This window comes from Eriocheir sinensis, chromosome 30, assembly GCF_024679095.1.
Source record: "Eriocheir sinensis breed Jianghai 21 chromosome 30, ASM2467909v1, whole genome shotgun sequence".
In the NCBI taxonomy this organism is placed as follows: domain Eukaryota; kingdom Metazoa; phylum Arthropoda; class Malacostraca; order Decapoda; family Varunidae; genus Eriocheir; species Eriocheir sinensis.
Window position 1 is genome coordinate 6357681 of NC_066538.1, and position 20129 is coordinate 6377809.

Here is a 20129-nt window from a genome sequence, read left to right on the forward strand (position 1 = left end):
CGCTACTAGTTTTGCGGTTACCTACAATCAGTTGGCTCACTTTCCCTTGCAATAGTTTTTACATAATCGTATCATGACTGTGTTTCATGGTATGGCCATTGAAATGAGGTGATGATAAAGGCAATGAGATTCGTTGGATGGGATGAAGAAGGGAGGAGTGGAAGCATGTCTTGCCTCATCCCTTACCACACACACGTAAGACTCATACTCTGACAACCACTGCAAGGGAACGAACAAGTCAACGCTGGATGGATGGATTAACCAGTGTGTTTGTGTGTGTTTGTGTTTGTGTGTGTGTGTGTGTGTGTGTGTGTGTGTGTGAAGCAGTGACCAAACAGTACCATGTAGCAGGGTTCGTCTAGGTACAAATTACACTCTGGTATTGGGTCACAAAAGCCTCCTCACTGAGATGCCACTTCACAAAGAGATAACTGAATCCCAAGCAGCAGGAGGCACACATCAAGAAGCTTGTGGAGGCAACTCTTAACCCGGTAGCAGCGACGAGCCAAATTTGTGGCTTTACCGTGCAGCAGCGACGGGCCAAATTTGTGCCATATAAACCCCCCCGAAACAGATGATGCATAAACTGATCACAAATGCTTTGATACATATTATGAAATGGTCTGTGTGAGTGACGATTTTTTCTCATTTTTCTCGCTTAGAGGGACCATTAAGAAACATGATCCCCTGCTACCGGGTTAAAAACAAAACAAGACCAGTAATAAAATCTTTAATAACACTGCCTAACGGAACCCTGCTAATTCCTGCTTGTCATGCCGTTACACAGAATGAACAAAAATAAAATACACCTGATTTTTTAAATGTCGTATATTAGCATTTTTTGAGTCGTGTGGCTAGTTTGGCTTTTTCATTCAATGTTTGGGACGGAGTTAGTTAGAAGGGTTGGATTTTCAGAGTTCAGTCGACATTACTAACCCTTCGACGGCGGCAGTATTTGAAGAGTAGCTCCCCCAAAATGAATCGTCTATATATATAGTCACTGCCGACCTTAGGACCGCAGCATAAGTATAGTTACATCACATAAGAGGTGTTTTAACTATCGTCTATATATAGGTGTTGTTATATTTCTGCCATACAAAACTAACTGACGGAATTTTGGGCTGTCTATATATATTTCCACCAACACCATCAGTCGTAAAAGATGACATAAAAAATCAACAAAGCCAACTAACCACACCCCGAAAAACAGGTCAAAATAAGACAAATCAGCCACATTACTGTTGATGGAGACTGATACGAGACTAAAAAAAATCAGGCATGAGAGAGAAAGAAAAAGAAGCAATATCTGTATACAAGTGGATCATGGTGACTGTCCTTCCTTAGCTTATAACAACTGTAGCTGCCACTTGTGCCCACAACCAAAACTCCGGCGGTTCAGACGACCTAACAACCACTGAGGACAGGCTTCGAGAAATGACGGGTTGTATTATATGTATCACTGCGAAAGAGAAAATGTAATAAAATAATGTGTTGTATTGTCACTGAAAATGTAGAATGTAAAAAGTGCTGTATTTTATGGATCACTGCAATGTTAAGAAAATGTAAACAAGAATAATGCTGTGTTGTATTGTATCACTGAAGATGTTAAATATAATATAAATGTGTTGTATCAAATGTATCATCACTTCAATGTCAAAAAAAAAAAAAAAAAAAATACAAACAAGAGTAATGATGTATTGTATTGTATCACTGAAAATGTTAAATGTAAAATAAATGTGCTGTATCAAATGTATCATCACTGCAATGTAAAAAAACAACAACAACAAGAATAATGATGTGTCGTATCATATCACTGAAGATATTAAATGAAAAAAAAAAAAAAGTGTTGCATCATATGTATCATCACTGCAATGTAAAAAAAAAAGTTGTATTACATGTGTTACAGCAATGCTAAGAAATACATTACAAAAACTGAAGTGTATTATATTTCTCAACATAAAGAAATATAAAGAAAATACACAAGAAAACAAGGTGTCGTATTATATGCATCAATACAACATCAAGAAAATTAAAAAGTAAAGAAAAAAAGGACATGTTCTATTAATATATGTATCACTGCAACACATATAAGGAAACCTATATACAGAAAACAACAAAAAATAGCTCTAACTACGAGTAACTTCCAGAATATATATCACACGAGATCACACACATCGGTACTTAATAAAACCAAAGACGACGGAAGCAGAAGAAGAAAGAAGCATATCGCCGAGACGGAGAAGACAGGAGGAAGGTAGGGAGACTTAGCTTACTTTATACAGAGGCCTCCACAGCACAGAGTCATTGATTGTATGTTACTACTAGTACTTATGGCACCACTTGGCTATCACACTCACTGAGGCTTGTCAAGTGAGGATTAGAACACAACACCAACCAACCAGTCACCCTTTCAACCGATCAACCAACCATCCAGTCAACCCATCAACTAACCAGTCACCCTCTCAACCTATCAACCAACTAACCAGTCAATGAGTTAGCCAATCAACCTATCGACCAACCAGTCACCCTTTCAACTGATCAACCAACCAGTCAATGAGTCACCCAATCAACCTATCGACCAACCAGTCACCCTTTCAACTGATCAACCAACCATCCAGTCAATGAGTCAGCCAATTAACCCATCAACCAACCAGTCACCCTTTCAACCAATCAACCAACCAGTCAATGAGTCAGTCAATTAACCCATGAATCAACCAATCAACCAACCAACCAATCAATGAGTCAGCCAATTAACCCATCAACCAACCAGTCACCCTTTCAACTGATCAACCAACCAACCAGTCAATGAGTCAGCCAATTAACCCATCAACCAACCAGTCACCCTTTCAACCATTCAACCAACCAGTCAATAAGTCAGCCAATCAACCCATCAACCAACAAGTCAACCTCTCAACCTATCAACCAACTAACCAATCAATGAGTCAGCCAATCAACCCATCAATCAACCAGTCAACCATACAGACATACGCAACATTCCCCAGCGTTTGCAAAATTAAGTAACTGTTGCTCTTCTCGTAAAAAGTCATGAATCGCCTTATTTGTTGAAGAAGTTTAAAGCCGCCAGTCAATCACTAACGGCATTCAAAAATTAATAAACGCCACGATAACAGTAATGGTGAGAAAGCTTCGGTGTTACTCTACTTAGCGTCAGCCTCGATTCTGATGCCCTGGTCTCCAATACTGCGACTGCTTCCTCTCAATGCAACCTGACTACTGAACCATCTCTTTGACTCTCCGATCTCCCTTCTTTCTCTCTGCCTCACTTTTTTCAACCTTTCGTTTCTCCCTCCTCGACTTCACTTTTTTTTTTTTCTTTTCTTGGACCCTTCCTTGCCCTGTCTCACTCTAAGTCCCCTAAAGCTATGACCAGCCTCTCCTTGGTCCTTAATCACTGTCCTCATGTCATGCACCACCTGTGTTTCCTTCATCGTCTCCTTCTCTGTCGCATCTCACTCTGTCACCTCCTTCCTATCTGTGGGCTGTCTTGGTCTGCCTTGCCTTCCTCATCTTATGTCTACTCCTCCTTTTCCTTCTCATCCTCCTCTTTCTTTTGCTTCTTCTCATTCTCATCTTCCTCCTCTTCCTTCTCATTCTCATTCTTGTCCTCCTCCATCTCTTCCCTCTCTTCATTCTTGTCTTCCTCCTCTTCCTTCTCCTCATTCTCATCCTTGTCCTCCTCCATCTCTTCTCTCTCTTCATTCTTGTCCTCCTCCTCCTCTTCCTGAACCCACCTCATCATACTCATTCATGTAGCAAGCAAATGGAGTGATGATTCATGTCTTCACTCACTTCCTAAACATAAAACTACAGTCAAGAAATACTGAATAAATTTTACTCTAACACAGGGCATCATTGTTATAGTTAATTCACGTTGTTAATAATGTTATGGTTGTTATTATGTTATTTGTTATTATTACTGTTATTGTTATCATTAGTGGTAAGTTAGATTTAAAGGACATAATGAATAATAATGTGAATCTATGCGTACGACACCGAATGCCTCAAAAGATATAGAAAAATAAATCGTAAACTCTTTGTGCATTGTTACCAGGGTCATCTGACAGTGAACAAAACAGCCTTAAGCCCCGTTCACACTGTGTCGACTCTGGGCCACGACAACCCGGCAACTCGGGGTATACGAGGTCTTGGGTTTGAAATGTTGATGTGAAAGGGTCGCATATGGTCGAAAAGAGGTCAAGAAACAATCGCCGGATGCTGAGTCGGCACAGTGTGAAGGGGGCTTAATAGTCGCTGGGTTGTCGCGGCCCAGAGTCAGCACAGTGTGAACGGGGCCTTAGGAAATTATTTTAAGTGTTTGGTGATCAGACTATTGTTGTGCGAATATACTTATCTCCAGCAGAACCCAAAACACAATTGCATCTCTTCCTCTTTCATGTTTTCTTCCTCTTCATGATCCTTATTTACCTAACCTATCAATCTTTTTACATCACCTTCTCCTCTTCCTCCTCCTCCTTCTCTTCATCAGAATCCTCATAAATCTCACTATATTCTTTCCTTTTGCCAATTTCTTCCCCTCCTCCTTTTCAAAATCTTCATCTGCCTCAATCTATTTCATTATCTTCATCACATCCTCCTACTTCTCCTCTTCAAAATCTTCATATACCTTGCTCTATTCCTCCTTTCTACCACCTCCTCCACTTCTAAATCCACATATCTCTCACTTTCGTCCTTCCTTTCACTATTTCCTCCTCCTCTCTCTTCTCAAAATCCTCATCTACCTCATTCAATTCCACCTTTTCTATCATCTCCTCCTCCTCCTCCTCCTCCTCTTCAAAATCCTCTTATACCTCACTCTATTTCTCCTTCTCGCCTTCTACTCTTCCATATCTTCACTATCTCAATCTATTCCACCTTTTCCATCATCTCCTCCTCCTCCTTCTTTCAAAATTATCTTATACCTGACTATTTCTCCTTCTCACCTTCTACTCTCCCATATCTTCACTATTTCATTCTATTCCATCTCTTTCACAACCTCCTCCTCTTATGAAAATACTAATCTTATACACATATACAAAACCCTACAAATCCCAACACGTTTCACCACCATGCACCCAAATGTCAAGGAAACTGTGAGTATATAAGGACAAGCACTCCAGTCCCATGACAATCCATTATCTCCATTTCTGTCCATCCATACTTAAATATCCACTCTGTGCTTGCCTTCCTCTTTGCATTACTTCAAGTTCAACACAAGCCAAGAATACACATAGGCATTATATACTCATACCTATACATCTCTGAACCTTAAACATAAACAGCACGGCATGTCTCCCATCCCACCCTAACTTGTCGCTTCATGGACATTCCCTTCTGTTGCTTGGTCTTGCCCCTTAAAGAGCACGTTCAAATCCCACTCAATCTTAAGGCGACACATGATAGCTTTATGAAGGGTTACATTAATATCGCTATCTGTTCTTGCCTTACTACTGGTCTCTCTCGGTTTCATTTTCACACACACACGATAGCTCTACAAAGGCTTACAAACGTACATATCATTTTCTGTCCGTGCCCCCATCACTTCAGCTTCACATGGAAAACCTCACACATACAGGAAAGAATTACAACCCCATCACATCCCCTTCTCACACTAGACCTTTGAGTGCTTTTGAAACCCAACAAAGATCTTAAGATGTAGCAAAAACTTCTACTCTCCTCAATTCCTCAATATAGAGATCCCATTTACCATCACATCATCATCATCATCTTCTGTTTAACATCACATTTTCCCATACAGCAGATGATACACTACCAACTATGTCTGTCCAATGCCTGAGCCTATCCAAAGTCTAGTGCTGCCAAATCCTCTTCAGCACACCGCCTCCATGTCTTCCTTGGCCTGTAGGGTGAGTGACAACCTGGTACTTCCACCCAAACAGCTCTCTTCTATGCCTCACCATCCTCTCTTTTCTTCACATGCCCAAACCACCTCACTCTCCTTACTCTCATCACTGTAATCCGCTCACAATCCACATCTTGCCACCTCCTCACTGGACACCCCATCTCTCCATGTGAACCCAGCCACATACCACAACATTACAACCCCCTCACATTCCTCATCTCACAGCTCCTCTTGGCATTCCACTGCAGCCACAAAGATAACCACTCAACGGGGAGGGAAACACACAGCCACGTCCCACCACATAAAACCCCCACACATACCGACTGATGTGCCTCCTGGGAAAGCTTCAGGATATAAATAGCCTCCTCGTCCCCTTCAGTAGTCGATGTCCACCTTGTTCTTTGTGTCCTCCTGCGCAAGCTTCATGAGGGACTTCTTGACCCTGAGAGCCGTCAGCCTCACATTGGGGTTCTGGTGCCAACACTCACGGATGATCTTAGACATCCCCGCCAATACCTGAGGAGGGAGACGGTGGGTGAGTGGGTGAGTAGGTGGATGAGTGAGTGAGGGACGGAAGGAAAGGGTGATTTTAAGACATCCCTGCCAATGCCTGAGAATGGAGATGGTGGATGAGTGAGTGAGGAAGTGATTAAATGGGTGAAAGGGTGAGTGAGTGATAAAGTGAGTGAGTGGATGAGTTTAAGACATCCCTTCCAACAACTGAGGAATAGGAGGGAGATGGTGGGCGAGTGCATGAGTGAGTAAGATGGTGTGAATGAGGGAGGGAGTGATTAAGTGGGTGAGTGGATGAACTAAGACACTCCTGTAAATGCCTGGAAGTTGGAGGGAGAGATTGTGGATGAGTGAACAGGTGGGTGAGTTAATGGGAGAGTGGGTGGGTGGATGAGTGACTAAATCTTAAAGTAGTGATGAGGGACAAGGGAATGAATGATAGTAGCAAAGATCAGGGAAAGAAAAGACTAAAATATGAAAGACAGAGACAAACTGAATAGCCCCGACAGACCAAGTAGGTGCAACCCAACTTCACAACCCAGGGAGACCAAACAAGACCAAGCAAGCACACACCGGGTCGGAGGTCCATCGGTTGGGAATCATGGGTCTCTGCTGGTCCACACACACCACCTTCTTCATGTCATCAAAGCTGGGGTCGGACGGAACCTGGTCATGGAAGGGGACACGGTACTCATCGACGAGGCCGTTCGACACGTAGCGACGACACACCTCCCACAGCACGAGTCCCAACGCGTAGATGTCAACCTTGCGGAATGACTCGAAGACGCTCATGTTGATCCTGGGGGTGAGGGGGAAGAGAGGGATGATGAGTTGAGTTGAGAATGCGTCATCGGAGCTACATAGAAAACAGGGTGTCCGAGAAAAGAATGAAGGGGATACTCTCTGAATTATGTCTTCTATGCATTCTATCGTCTGTGTTAAGGGAGATTATGGGTCTTAGGTACCAAGAATAATGGGTATAAATTATGTGCTGAACTGTAGTCATTGGGATATCTCTTTAAAGGCAACAAAGCGAACACACTCATCCTGATTCTGAGGGTGAGGAAGAAGGATGGAAGGGGTTAAAATGTGAGTGTGTCTTTGTCTATCTCTCTCTCTCTAGGTGAATTTAATGTATCTTTTTACATCTCTAAGGCAAAATGTATGTTTCCGTAATGTCAAGTATTTATCTCGTATTTTTTTGTCTAACCTCAAGTGAATGTATCTTTTAATGTCACTAACGAAAAGTAAATGTATCTTTATATCTCCCTTGAAGGTGAAATGAATGTATCTTCTATGTCTCTCTAATATCAAGGGAATGTATCTTCTTATATCTCTCTAAGGCTAGTAAGTAAATTTATCTTTTTATCTTTCTCGAAGGTAAATTTAATGTATCTTTATATCTCTCAATAAGGTCAAGTAAATGTATCTTTCTGTATCACTCTAAGGCAAAGGGAATGTATCTTATTCTATCTCTCTAAGGTCAAGTAAAAGTATCTTTCTGTATTTCTCTAAGGCAAAGGGAATCTATCTTTATCTCTCTCTCTAAGGAAAAGCAAATCTATCTTTCTGTATCTCTCTAAGGAAAAGTAAATGTATCTTTCTGTATCACTCTAAGGCAAAGCTAATGTATCTTTTCCTATCATTCCAAGGAAAAGTAAATGTATCTTTCTGTATCACTCTAAGGAAAAGGGAATCTATCTTTATCTCTCTCTCTAAGGAAAAGTAAATGTATCTTTCTGTATCTCTCTAAGGAAAAGGGAATCTATCTTTATCTCTCTCTCTAAGGAAAAGCAAATCTATCTTTCTGTATCTCTCTAAGGAAAAGTAAATGTATCTTTCTGTATCACTCTAAGGCAAAGCTAATGTATCTTTTCCTATCATTCCAAGGAAAAGTAAATGTATCTTTCTGTATCACTCTAAGGAAAAGGAAACCTATCTTTATCTCTCTCTCTAAGGAAAAGTAAATGTATCTTTCTGTATCTCTCTAAGGAAAAGTAAATGTATCTTTCTGTATCTCTCTAAAGCAAGGGGAACAAAATCTCTATCTCTCTAACATCAAGTTGGGGACATACACAAAGCTGCTCACGGCCTCAGCGCTCACTCCCTGACGCACATCACCACCTCAGGGTTACTCACGACTCATTGAGGACCTCAGGGCTCATGTATCGCTTGGTGCCGACACGCGGGTTGTTGCTTATGTTGATCTCGCCGGTGGTCTGAGTGTGCATCACCGCCAGGCCGAAGTCAGCGATCACACAGGCGCCTGAGTGTGACTGTGTGTGCCAGGGAAGGTAGAGACTGTTACTGTGTGTCGCGGTAAATATTGGTCTGGTGCTCCACTAACAAACATTTCAATTGGGTACCTTGCTAACAGACACTTCAGCTGACCTATAGATGCTTGACTTTAACCCAGTAGCAGTGACGGGCCAAATTTGTGGCTTTACCGTGTACCAGCAACGGGCCAAATTATTGTTTTGACATAAACCCCCCAGAATAGAGGATGCACCAATTGATTACAAATGCATTATCTATTATATAATGATTTGTATGAGTGATGATTTTTTCTCATTAATTCGCTTAGAGGAGCCTTTAAAAACATGATCCCCGCAGCTACTGGGTTAATAGGGAGGTTGCAAAAGACTAAGCACAATGATGAGCTACAATTACAACAAAAAAACAAAACATAAATATGGGTGTGAATAAAGAGGCTATGAAACACTGAGCAGAATGATGAGCTACAAATAGAACAAAAAACAACACAAATATGGATGTGAATAAAAAGGCTATGAAAAACTGAGCAGAATGAGGAGACTAGCAAAACTAAGCATACATGGAGCCCTTCAAAACATGTTGAAAGAATATCACTGTGTATACCACCTCAAACCAACACTAAAACAACACCTCCAAGAAGAAAACACCAGCTAGTCACGAGGAGTTACTACTAAAAGAAGAAATTACCACCAGGAACACAAGAGGACATAGTAAAAAATTGAGGAAGGGAAGATGCTTGAGACATAAAGAAATATAGAGGTTTGGAACAGACTAAGTGAGGATGTAGTATCGGCGAGGGGTGTGCAAAGCTTTAAGGAAAAGTTGGATAAATATAGATACGGAGACGGGACCACACGAGCGTAAAGCCCAGGCCCTGTAAAACTACAAGTAGGTAAATACACCCACACCACACCCAAACCCACCTTCACCAATATATTCTTGGACTTTATATCTCGGTGGGCAATGGCTGGCTTCCCCTGACTACCGAATATCTCAGTGTGGAGGTGGAGGAGGCCGTTGATGGTGGAGAGGGCGACAGTGATGAGGCCCGTGTGGTCGAGGGTGTGGGTGGTGAGGTAGTCGTGCAGGGAGCCGCGCGGGTGGTAGTGTGTGACGAGCCAGAGCTGTGTGCATGACCCTCTCGACGTCATGTCCGAGCCGTAGAAGCCAAGGATGTTCTCGTGGCGTAGAAGAACCGTGCTGTGGGTGAGGTGGGGAGTGGCTGAGTTAAGGTTAAGTGAGAGAGTGGAAAGTGGGTGAATGGGAGAATGGAATGGATGGAAAGAGAGAAAAATGAGTGAGTGAGGAGTGGATAGGTGGGATGGATGGGTGACTGGGTGACTGGGATGGATAGAAAGAGGGAAAAATGAGACTAAGGGGAGTGAGTAGGAGTGATGCAGGTTTGGAATGGGTGAGAATGATTGGGAAAGAAGAAATGGAGACAGACAGACAAGAAGTAGAAAATAACAGACTGGAAGAGGGATGAATGAGGGAGTGGTTGAGTGGATAAATAAGATGGATAGCAGGATAAATGAGAGAGGGAGGAGTAACTAGGAGTGATGCAGGTTTGGAATGGGTGAGAATGACTGGTAAAGAAGAAATGGAGACACACAGACAAGAAGTAGAAAATAACAGACTGGAAGAGGGATGAATGAGGGAGTGGTTGAGTGGATAAATAAGATGGATAGCAGGATAAATGAGAGAGAGGGAGGAGTAACTAGGAGTGATGCAGGTTTGGAATGGGTGAGAATGATTGGGAAAGAAGAAATGGAGACACACACAGACAAGAAGTAGAAAATAACAGACTGGAAGAGGGAGAAGTGAGGGAGTGGTTGAGTGGATAAATAAGATGGATAGCAGGATAAATGAGAGGGGGAGGAGTAACTAGGAGTGATGCAGGTTTGGAATGGGTGAGAATGACTGGTAAAGAAGAAATGGAGACACACACAGACAAGAAGTAGAAAATAACAGACTGGAAGAGGGAGAAGTGAGGGAGTGGTTGAGTGGGTAAGTGGGATGGATAAAGGGATAAATGAGAGGGAGGAGTGACTAGGAGTGATGCAGGTTTGGAATGGGTGAGAATGACTGGTAAAGAAGAAATGGAGACACACACAGACAAGAAGTAGAAAATAACAGACTGAAAGAGGGAGAAGTGGGGGAGTGGTTGAGTGGGTAAGTGGGATGGATAAAGGGATAAATGAGAGAGAGGGAGGAGTAACTAGGAGTGATGCAGGTTTGGAATGGGTGAGAATGATTGGGAAAGAAGAAATGGAGACACACAGACAAGAATCGGAAAATAACAGACTGGAAGAGGGATAAGTGAGAGAATGGGTGAGTGGCTGGGAGTAATACAGGTTTGGTATGGGAAAAATGGTTGATAAGGGAGACATGGAGACATATGGACACGTAAAGCAGAAAATAATGTACCGGATGACTGGCTAAGAGGAATACGCAAGGAGAGTGAGTGACAGAAACTGGTATAAACAGATATGGAGAGAAAATACTGTCAGATCTTAATATACAGTTATACACGAGAACAGAAACTCAGGAACAGAAAGAGAAATGGCAAATAAAGAGACAGAAACATTGGTATAAACAGAAATGGAGAGAAAAATACTGCCAGATCTTAATATATAGCTATACACGAGAACAGAAACTCAGGATCAGAAAGAAGAGAAATGGCAAATAAAAAGAGACAGAAACATAGGTATAAACAGAAATGGCAAGAAAAATACTGTCAGACCTTAAGATACGGTTATACACAAGAACATGAACTCAGGAACAGAGAGAAAGAAGAAAGCGGCAAATAAAGAGTTAAACACCTGTATATTTCTGTATCCCTGGCCCAGGACGCCTCATCACGGGAGAAAAATATCTTGACAGCCACCTTCTCTCCCTGCCACACCCCGCACCACACCTCGCCATACCGCCCCTGTCAACACCACAATGTCAGTATGGAACAACCACATAAACTGATGCTCTAACCCACATTTTCCATCCCCTTATACCTTTTATAGTTTGTTCACACTTTGTTCTCCCCACTCCTCTCTAACTATACTTATATCACCTGTAAAATCCACAACGTCAGTACAGAACCACTTCATAAACTGAGACTCGAACCCACATTCTCCATCCCTTTACCCCTTCTATAGTTTGTTCACACTTTCTTCACCCCCTTCCTCTCTAACTATACTTATATCACCTGTAAAATCCACAATGTCAATACAGAACCACCACGTAAACTTAGGCTCTAACCCGCATTCTCCATCCCCTTACCCCTTCGATAGATTCTTCACACTTAGTTCACTCCCTTCCTCTCATACCTAAATATCGTATATAAGCCTGTAAAATCCACAATGTCAATACAGAACCACCACGTAAACTTAGGCTGTAACCCGCATTCTCCATCCCCTTACCCCTTCGATAGATTCTTCACACTTAGTTCACTCCCTTCCTTTCATACCTAAATATACGTATATCGCCTGTAAAATCCACAATGTCAATACAGAACCACCACGTAAACTTAGGCTGTAACCCGCATTCTCCATCCCCTTACCCCTTTGATAGATTCTTCACACTTAGTTCACTCCCTTCCTCTCATACCTAAATATACGTATATCGCCTGTAAAATCCACCACGTAAACTTAGGCTCTTAACACATTTTCCCTCTACCCTCTACCACTCCCATATGCAACCGTTCACCATCCTAATTCTCTACCCCTTCAATAATAGTCTCACACATCTTTCCAACCCCATATATAGTTTTTCAGCTTCCTCATTCTCCACCACTTCAATAATTAGTCTCTCACATCTTCCCCAACCCATAAGCAACCTTCCACCTTCCTAATTCTCCACCCTTCCAATAACTAATCTCCCACATCTTCCCAATCCAATACATAGCTTTTCTTCTTCCTAATAGTCCTTACCCATTCAATAATTAGTCTCCCATGTCATCCCGATCCTATACATAGCTTTTCATATTCCTAATTCTCTACCCCTTCAATAATTAGTCTCCCATGTCATCCCAATCCCATATGTAGCTTTTCATGTTCCTAATTCTCTACCCCTTCAATAATTAGTTTCCCATGTCATCCCAATCCCATATGTAGCGTTTCATGTCCCTAATTCTCTACCCCTTCAATAATTAGTCTCCCATGTCATCCCGATCCCATATGTAGCTTTTCATGTTCCTAATTCTCTACCCCTTCAATAATTAGTTTCCCACGTCATCCCAATCCCATATGTAGCTTTTCATCTTCCTAAGGAGCAGCGAGTAGCGGGCTTTTTTTTTATTGTTTTGTCCTTTTTTTTGTGCCCTTGTGCTATCTCCTTTGCTGAAAAAAAAGAAAAAAAGTCTATACCCCTTTGATGACTAGTCTCACACATCTTCCCAATCCCACACGCAGCTCTCCTCACCTTGCCAATCACCTCTGCCAGCCAGATCTGCTTGGCGAGTGTGCGCTGGATGAGCAGAGGAAGACCCGACCCGCTGCCTGAGGTGATGGAGTCGTTGAAGATCTCCTGAAAAGATGGAGAAAGAGGGTTGAATATGATGGGGGTTAGATGAGAGGCATTTAAGATTAAGGATGAGGGAGGAAAGGGGTTTGTGAAGATGGGCGAGGAAGGAAAAGCAGATCAAGAATGAGGGAAAATAGGGGTTTGTGAAGATGGGTGAGGAAGGAAAAGCAGATCAAGAACGAGGGAGAAGAGGGATTCATGAGGATGGGTTGTGAAAGAAAAGACACTAAGAAATATGATAATAGAGGAAAGGGATTTAAGAGATTGAGTAATGAAGGAAAGGCATTAAAGGTAAAATATGAAGAAGACAGTGATGGGAGATGAAGGAAAGGCAATGAAGACAAAAGATGAGGGAGAATAGAGGTTTAAGATGATGAGTAGTGAAGGAAAGGTATTAAAGGTAAGAGGTGAGGAGAAGACAGTGATGGGAGATGAAGGAAAGGCAATGAAGATAAAAGATGAGGGAGAATAAAGGTTTAAGATGATGAGTTATGAAGGAAAAGCAATTAATATAAGAGATAATGGAGAGTAGGGGGATTAATTAACAGCCGCCAGAAAAAAAACAGAGGCAGGGAAAAAGGCAAAATCAAGTAACGAAACTCTCTCCACTGTGCCCCTCCTTTCCCTCCATCCCCCCCCTCAACCATTAGCTCCACCTACCCTCAGAGTAGAGTCCCCAGCGGCCGTGGCTCTGAGGTCATCCCGGTAGAGGTTGTGGTGTAGCGGCAGGGCGGAGGCGGCAGCGGCGGCGTACTCCCTCATGCGGCGCTGGTGGGCACGACGAAGCACCACCACCACTACCACCGCCACCACCACCACGCCCAGGATGGGTAACACGTGCCATAGGAACACTCGGAGCAGCTGGGACTCACCGCCGGCACCTGCAAAAAACATGTGGATTTGAAGAAAATACAAGAGAATACAAGATTATGCAAGAGGGTGCAATAAGAGGATGCAAGAGAATAGAACAAGAGGATAAACAAGAAGATGCAAGAAAGGATACAACTGGGTTAAAAACAGAGTAAAAATTAGTTAAGTATAAGCAATTAAACATGCATGACAAGTGGATTTAACCTGGTACCAGCAATGGGCCAAATATGAGGCTTTACCGTGTTGCAGCCAAATTTTTGCCATGATATACAGTAAACCCCAAAAAATGAATGGTGCATAAACTGATCACAAATGCGTTGATATATATTATGAAATGGTTTGCCTGAGTGATGATTTTTTCTCATTTTTCTCGCAAAGAGCGGCCTTTAAGAAACATGATCCCCGCAGCTACCGGGTTAAAGGGGATACAAGAGGATAGACAAGATGATGCACAAAAGGATACAACTGGGTTAAACATAAGGTGAAAATCAGTAAGTATCAAAATAGTGTAGATTAGTAACTTGAAACAGTTCCTCAATGATAAAACTAATCTTAAGTATTCTCTCTCTCTCTCTCTCTCTCTCTCTCTCTCTCTCTCTCTCTCTCTCTCTCTCTCTCTCTCTCTCTCTCTTCCCTCCCCCTTCCCTCCTCCTCCTCCTCCTCCTCCTCCTCCTCCTCCTCCTCCTCCTCCCCTTTTCTCTTCCTCTTCCCTCTCATACACACCCACACCCACACATACCATCTTTGGCAAAGGAGGGCAGGGGGGGCAGCGTGCCATTGTTGCACATGTCCGTATTGCAGCAGTCCATGATGAGCGGCCTCTCTGGGTTTGTCTTAATGTTACACTGCATGGGCACGTGGTCCGGCTTGGAGAGGCAGCCGCGTGCGTTCACCAGCTGTCCATTGTCCGTCATGTATTGAGCCTGCCAGCACTAGAGGAAAAGAGAGATAAGAAGGGGTAGAGTATGACATGAAGGAGGGGGATGAATGGTTAAGCAAAGGGGAGTGAGATGAATGATAGACTAAGAGATAAATGGTTTACTGTATGTCAGGAAAGGGCTGTGAGTGGTGTGGTTGTGGAAAGGTTAGTGGTGCAAGGAAATGAGTGTAGAGGTAAAGTGAAGATTAAGATGAATAATTTACCAAGAGATTAATGCTTTATTGTATACCAGGAAAGGACTGTGAGTGGTATGGTTGTGGAAAGGCTAGTGGTGCAAGGAAATGAGTGTAGCAGTAAAGTGAAGATTAAGATGAATAATTTACCAAGAGATTAATGCTTTACTGTGTGCCGGGAAAGGGCTGTGAGTGGTGTGGTTGTAGGAAGGTTAATGGTGCAAAGAAATGGTTGTACCAGTAGGGGAGAGAATAAGGTGAGTGATATAGCAAGAGATGAATGATTTATTGTATGTCAAGAAAGAGCAGTGAGTGGTGTGGTGTAGTGGTGTGGGAAGATGAATGGTGAGGGGGAGATACGAATGTATAGGCAAAAGGAAAAGTGAGATAAATGATACTGAGAGTTGAATGATTTATTGCATGACAGGAAAAGGATATGAATGGCGTGCTGTGCTGTGGTATTAGGGGAAGACGAGTGATACTGAAACATAATAGGAATGGAGAATTATAGAGGAAAATGGGATTAACCTTCCTGGGCCGGGTGATGTCATATGACGTCCAAAAGAAAATTCTGCCCACAACGTGAACCATCATATAATATTCAGTTTAAAATGTCACATGATGTTCAGTTTAAAAACAGCTAGTAGTACTAATTGAAATAGTCTGATCACAGAGATATTTTGAGCTAAAATCATCCATAGCATTAAACAAAAGCTGAACAAAAGCAGATATGTAGACAGTACAACACAAGCCTACCTCAAATCCTCTATACTACAACCAAGTAAATAAATAGCCACACAGTGGAAGAATACGAGAAAAGAGTTTACATTAAAAGTCCTGATATCAAATAATGTCAAGGAATTTTGCTTCCCAATAGAAGTAATGACAAATGGAACAGTCGAAATCAGAGATGGTTTAAACAATGAACATTCACGAGTTTGAAGATAAAATGGATAAAAAAAGATTTGGAAACAGAACAATATACACACACACACACACACACACCTTCAGAGCATTGTGGCAGGTGGTGAGGCTGTCGCAGTTGGGTTGGTAGCACTTGTAGCAGGACACAGTGGGCAGGCCAGAGTAGTAGTCAGGGGGCAGGGTGGTGGTGCTGGAGGGGGAGGGGCCCTGCTGCTGGGAGGACATGTTCTGCAGCACCTCCAGCAGGTTTAGTTGGAAGGGGTTCTCAACACCACCCTCACTGACACCTGCACCAAACTGTTGTGGGGGAGGTGATTGTGTTAGTGGATGTATTAGTAAGTGTAAAGAAGAAGTAAAGTGTAGTAGTAGTAGTAGTAGTAGTAGTAGTAGTAGTAGTAGTAAAACATTATCATCATTAGAAGTAACAACTGAAGGACATATATCTACTTTCCTTATAGACCACTCATCTGACCAGCAAAATGACAGGCCTGGTAACTGTGAGCTTTGGTAATTTATAATGAACCACACACTTCATCTACTTGTGAAGACTACCTGACTGACTTAATGACTAAATTATTGACTGGCTATATGCATGATGGGCTGGCTGGCCCTGATAGGAACCTTCCCACTCACAGGCGGTGGAGGTTCACGACCATCTGGGATCACTGAGCGCGTTGTCTCTGTTCCTCCTCCTCCTTCTCCTTCCTTTCCTCCTCCTCTCCAGGTTTGATCTTCATTATCAACATTGTCTGTAAAGAAAAGAAAATGATGATGGTGTTTCCAGTTCTTCATGTAACCCTTGCAGTGTTTAGTACGTACAAGTATGTACCTCTTAACCCTTTCATTGCTAAACGCTCGTAGCAAGCGTTAGGCAAAATTGCTGGTGGTGCTAAATGCTCGCTGCGAGCTCCACCTACACTCAAATCTCCCGCGTATGAAAGTGTTCCAACACTAATTCTCACAACACAGGATTGCCAATTGAGTGGGTTTTTCACTAAATTTGGTGGAAAATCATATCAGCCCAGGGCGGCAAATCTACAGACGAGTAACTGGTGGATGTTCTTGCCCAATAAAGCGGCATTTTTGCATAGCTTCACCTATCACCTGACTGATTCTTTGACCAAATAGTTGTAAATATTGCAGTTGGCAATACTCCCTTGGCAGAATCTGAAGGAGAGATGTCCGCAGTTCCCTCAATATGGCTGATCATCCCGCACGCTTTTCGTGCGTGTCAACATTCAACACTCCCTGAACGTGCATGTACGTTCGCAAGAGAGGCATACATAACTGACTCCTATAGATCTGGACCTCCTCTTTCCAATGGTGTTTTTGGTTTTTAGCTGTGATGAATAGTTTTTGAGATACAGAGGTTATAAGAGACCCCCCAGTGGGCTGCCTGACTGCGCCTGAGGGGATAGTCGCGTCCTGTCTCGCACACAAGGAAAGGGTTAAGGAAGTGTTTAGTATATACTTACACGTTTGCCCTTGTAAACAGTTAAGCTGCAGACATTTAAATTTTATATTTGTGTAATTATTTAGTCCAGGAGTATTAACCCCTAAAGGGCCGGCCTGGGTGGTCATCTACAACATCCACAGGACCGGCACCTCAGCACCAAACACCGAAAATAGCCTATATTCACACACTTGATTCTGCTGAACTACGATGCAATAACAAATTACTTTGTCGTCATAGTCATCATCAACTCTTCTTCTTTTTAATTATTGCATGAAAACGTTTCTATGTGCTGTGGTTTTGGAGAAATATTGAGTTGAAGAGGAGAGACTTTTGGAGTTAGCGAGGCTCTTGCCCGCTCTGCGTTCGTTTCGCTTGTGTGGCCTTGACTAGTGCGTAATGAAAACGGATGCCCCCATGCTCTAATTCTTATATATAGTCAATACTCTAAGCTTTCTCTATGTAACACAGTCTTGTGATGTGTGGTTTGGGAGTCATTGTAGCATACTCTTCTCATTCTCGTGTTGCTCTGCTGGGCTCGGCAGGGTCTGGCAGGAAATCAGACGCGTCAGAATCCGTGTCAGTACGCCTGTCCATCGTGAGAGCGGGCAAGATTCTGAAGCAGTAGCCTAAACATATCTCTGGCAGTGTTGCCAACGAATGGTCATCGAAAATTACCGAAAAGTAAATAAATTAAGCGCGAAAAAAGCAAAGCGGCTATAACCGCCCCCGGCCCTTCCGTGGAAAAGCGGCTATAGCCGCCTCCGGCCCTTTAGGGGTTAAGGAAGATACTGGAAACTCATAACAGCAATTTTTTTTCATATATGTGGATAGTTGATGAGCAAATTCATGTTGGTGTAATTCTGTTGCAAAATTTCAAGCATATTTTGCAGGTGCTTTATTCCCATTTCTACAGATATGGTTTTACGACTTGAATATATAATGAGTAAAGCCCACGATTATAGATAATATACTTCTAAGTAATTGGAAATGACAACTGGTGGTTGGAGACAGCATAGCGTTGCATAGCTTTGCAGTGGCATAAACTCCGCCTTGCCCCGTCCGCTGTTGTCAACTGAACATCAAACCATATTGTTACGTTTTTTCCCTTATATTTCTATGTATTTGTTATGTAAAGAGATTTGTATTTATTATATTTACTATATGCTATTAGAAAGTATTACCATCTTTTCCTCTTCCCTTGCCTGCACCTCCACCATCATTCCTGCCCTGTACCTCCACCTCTACCACTCCCCTCCCTGCATGAGGTGGGTGTAACTCTTGCTATACTACCTAACCCAATGTCATGCTGTCACCCCTTCATTCCCCACCAGTACTGTCAACACCACCTTCCCCAGTCCCTCAAAACACCAAAACAATCAACACCACCTCTCCAAGCCCCTCATAACACCAGGACTGTCAACACCACTGTCCCAAGCACCTCACAACACCACTTTCCCAAGCCCCTCACAACACCACCTTCCTCAGACCCTCACAACACCACCTTCTCAAATCCCTCACAACACCAGGACTGTCAACACCACCTTCCTCAGACCCTCACAACACCACCTTCTCAAATCCCTCACAACACCAGGACTGTCAACACCACCTCTCAAGCACCTCACAACACCACCTTCCCAAACCCCTCACAACACCAGAACTGTCAACACCACCTCTCAAGCACCTCACAACACCACCTTCCCAAACCCCTCACAACACCAGAACTGTCAATACCACCTCTCCAACCCCTCACAACACCAGGACTGTCAACACCACCTCTCAAGCACCTCACAACACCACCTTCCCAAACCCCTCACAACACCAGAACTGTCAACATCACCTTCCTCAGACCCTCACAACACCATCACGTGACACCCCACCCTCACACCCTCCACTTGACACATCATCACTCCACACTCCCACGGGCTTAAATAATGAGGCCCAAGGTTTAGTTCATTGTTTTATTGATAGTTTCCAGGCCGCCGCGTCGCCAGTCCCTCCTCCAGCAACACTTATATTCACGGATCAGATTTCCTTGCTCTCAGACTCCATGGCGCCCCTCCTTCCCCTGCCTTCCCTGTCCCCCCTGCCGCCCCCTTGTGTTATCTAAGTATGTATTTCTCCCCCAGGGTTATGCTGTAAAAAGGTCATAAGTTATTACCCTGTGGGACGCGAGAAAAGACTGAAGTTGTTGTGAGGAGGATCACAGCCAGGCGGAGGAAGGTCGCCATCACTCGAAACTGCCTACTCAAGATCTTTGTTATCGGTGGAAAATATTAATGAGCTACTATTATAGAAATCTAAGTTCATTACGTTTACTAGTTTAGGTATTAGTATCTGCTGAAGGGAAAAATTTATTTATCTCCGGTTATTTTTAGTACTGGGAATATAGATTTTCATTTGTCTTGCGGGAGGTTTGTTGACATTTTTGGAGATGGAAATAAAAAAATAAAAAATGAAATAAAGAGAAATGAGTGTTGTGGACGCCCCTGGCTCCTTGACACATACATAGGCAGGAGAGGAAAGATGTATTTAATTGACAACGATGGGGTCCGAGGTCCTAAATAGCGAAAACAGCGCCAA

General features: G+C 42.9%; 1 protein-coding gene across 11 annotated transcripts; it reads right to left on the bottom strand.

Moving 5' to 3' along the window:
• Window positions 1–716: 716 nt before the first annotated feature.
• On the bottom strand, window positions 717–19799 carry LOC127005512 (activin receptor type-1-like). Of its 11 annotated transcripts, none has more exons than XM_050874424.1 (13): window positions 19708–19799; window positions 16715–16842; window positions 16175–16390; window positions 14796–14988; window positions 13847–14067; window positions 13085–13189; window positions 11491–11600; window positions 9592–9868; window positions 8534–8670; window positions 6968–7193; window positions 2908–6397; window positions 2572–2659; window positions 717–2507 (listed from the first exon to the last, which is right to left on the bottom strand). In XM_050874424.1, exons 1-11 carry the CDS (start codon window positions 19775–19777, stop codon window positions 6257–6259), a joined length of 1824 nt encoding a protein of 607 aa, XP_050730381.1. In that variant the 5' UTR covers window positions 19778–19799; the 3' UTR covers window positions 717–2507; window positions 2572–2659; window positions 2908–6256. The 11 variants fall into 11 exon arrangements, with proteins under 11 accessions (XP_050730381.1, XP_050730377.1, XP_050730383.1 ...); XM_050874420.1 differs by having other exon boundaries at window positions 2572–2775; XM_050874426.1 differs by lacking the exon at window positions 2572–2659 and adding an exon at window positions 2756–2843.
• Window positions 19800–20129: the final 330 nt, after the last annotated feature.

Excerpts from the sequence above, each read along its gene's own strand:
- LOC127005512 (XM_050874427.1), bottom strand. The coding sequence starts at position 19,777 with ATGGCGACCTTCCTCCGCCTGGCTGTGATCCTCCTCACAACAACTTCA. Across the intron at positions 14,989-16,174 it reads CCTGCCACAATGCTCTGAAG|TGCTGGCAGGCTCAATACAT; the intron begins GTGTGTGTGTGT and ends CTTTTCCTCTAG. Across the intron at positions 8,671-9,591 it reads CCAAGAATATATTGGTGAAG|TCACACTCAGGCGCCTGTGT; the intron begins GTGGGTTTGGGT and ends TGGCACACACAG.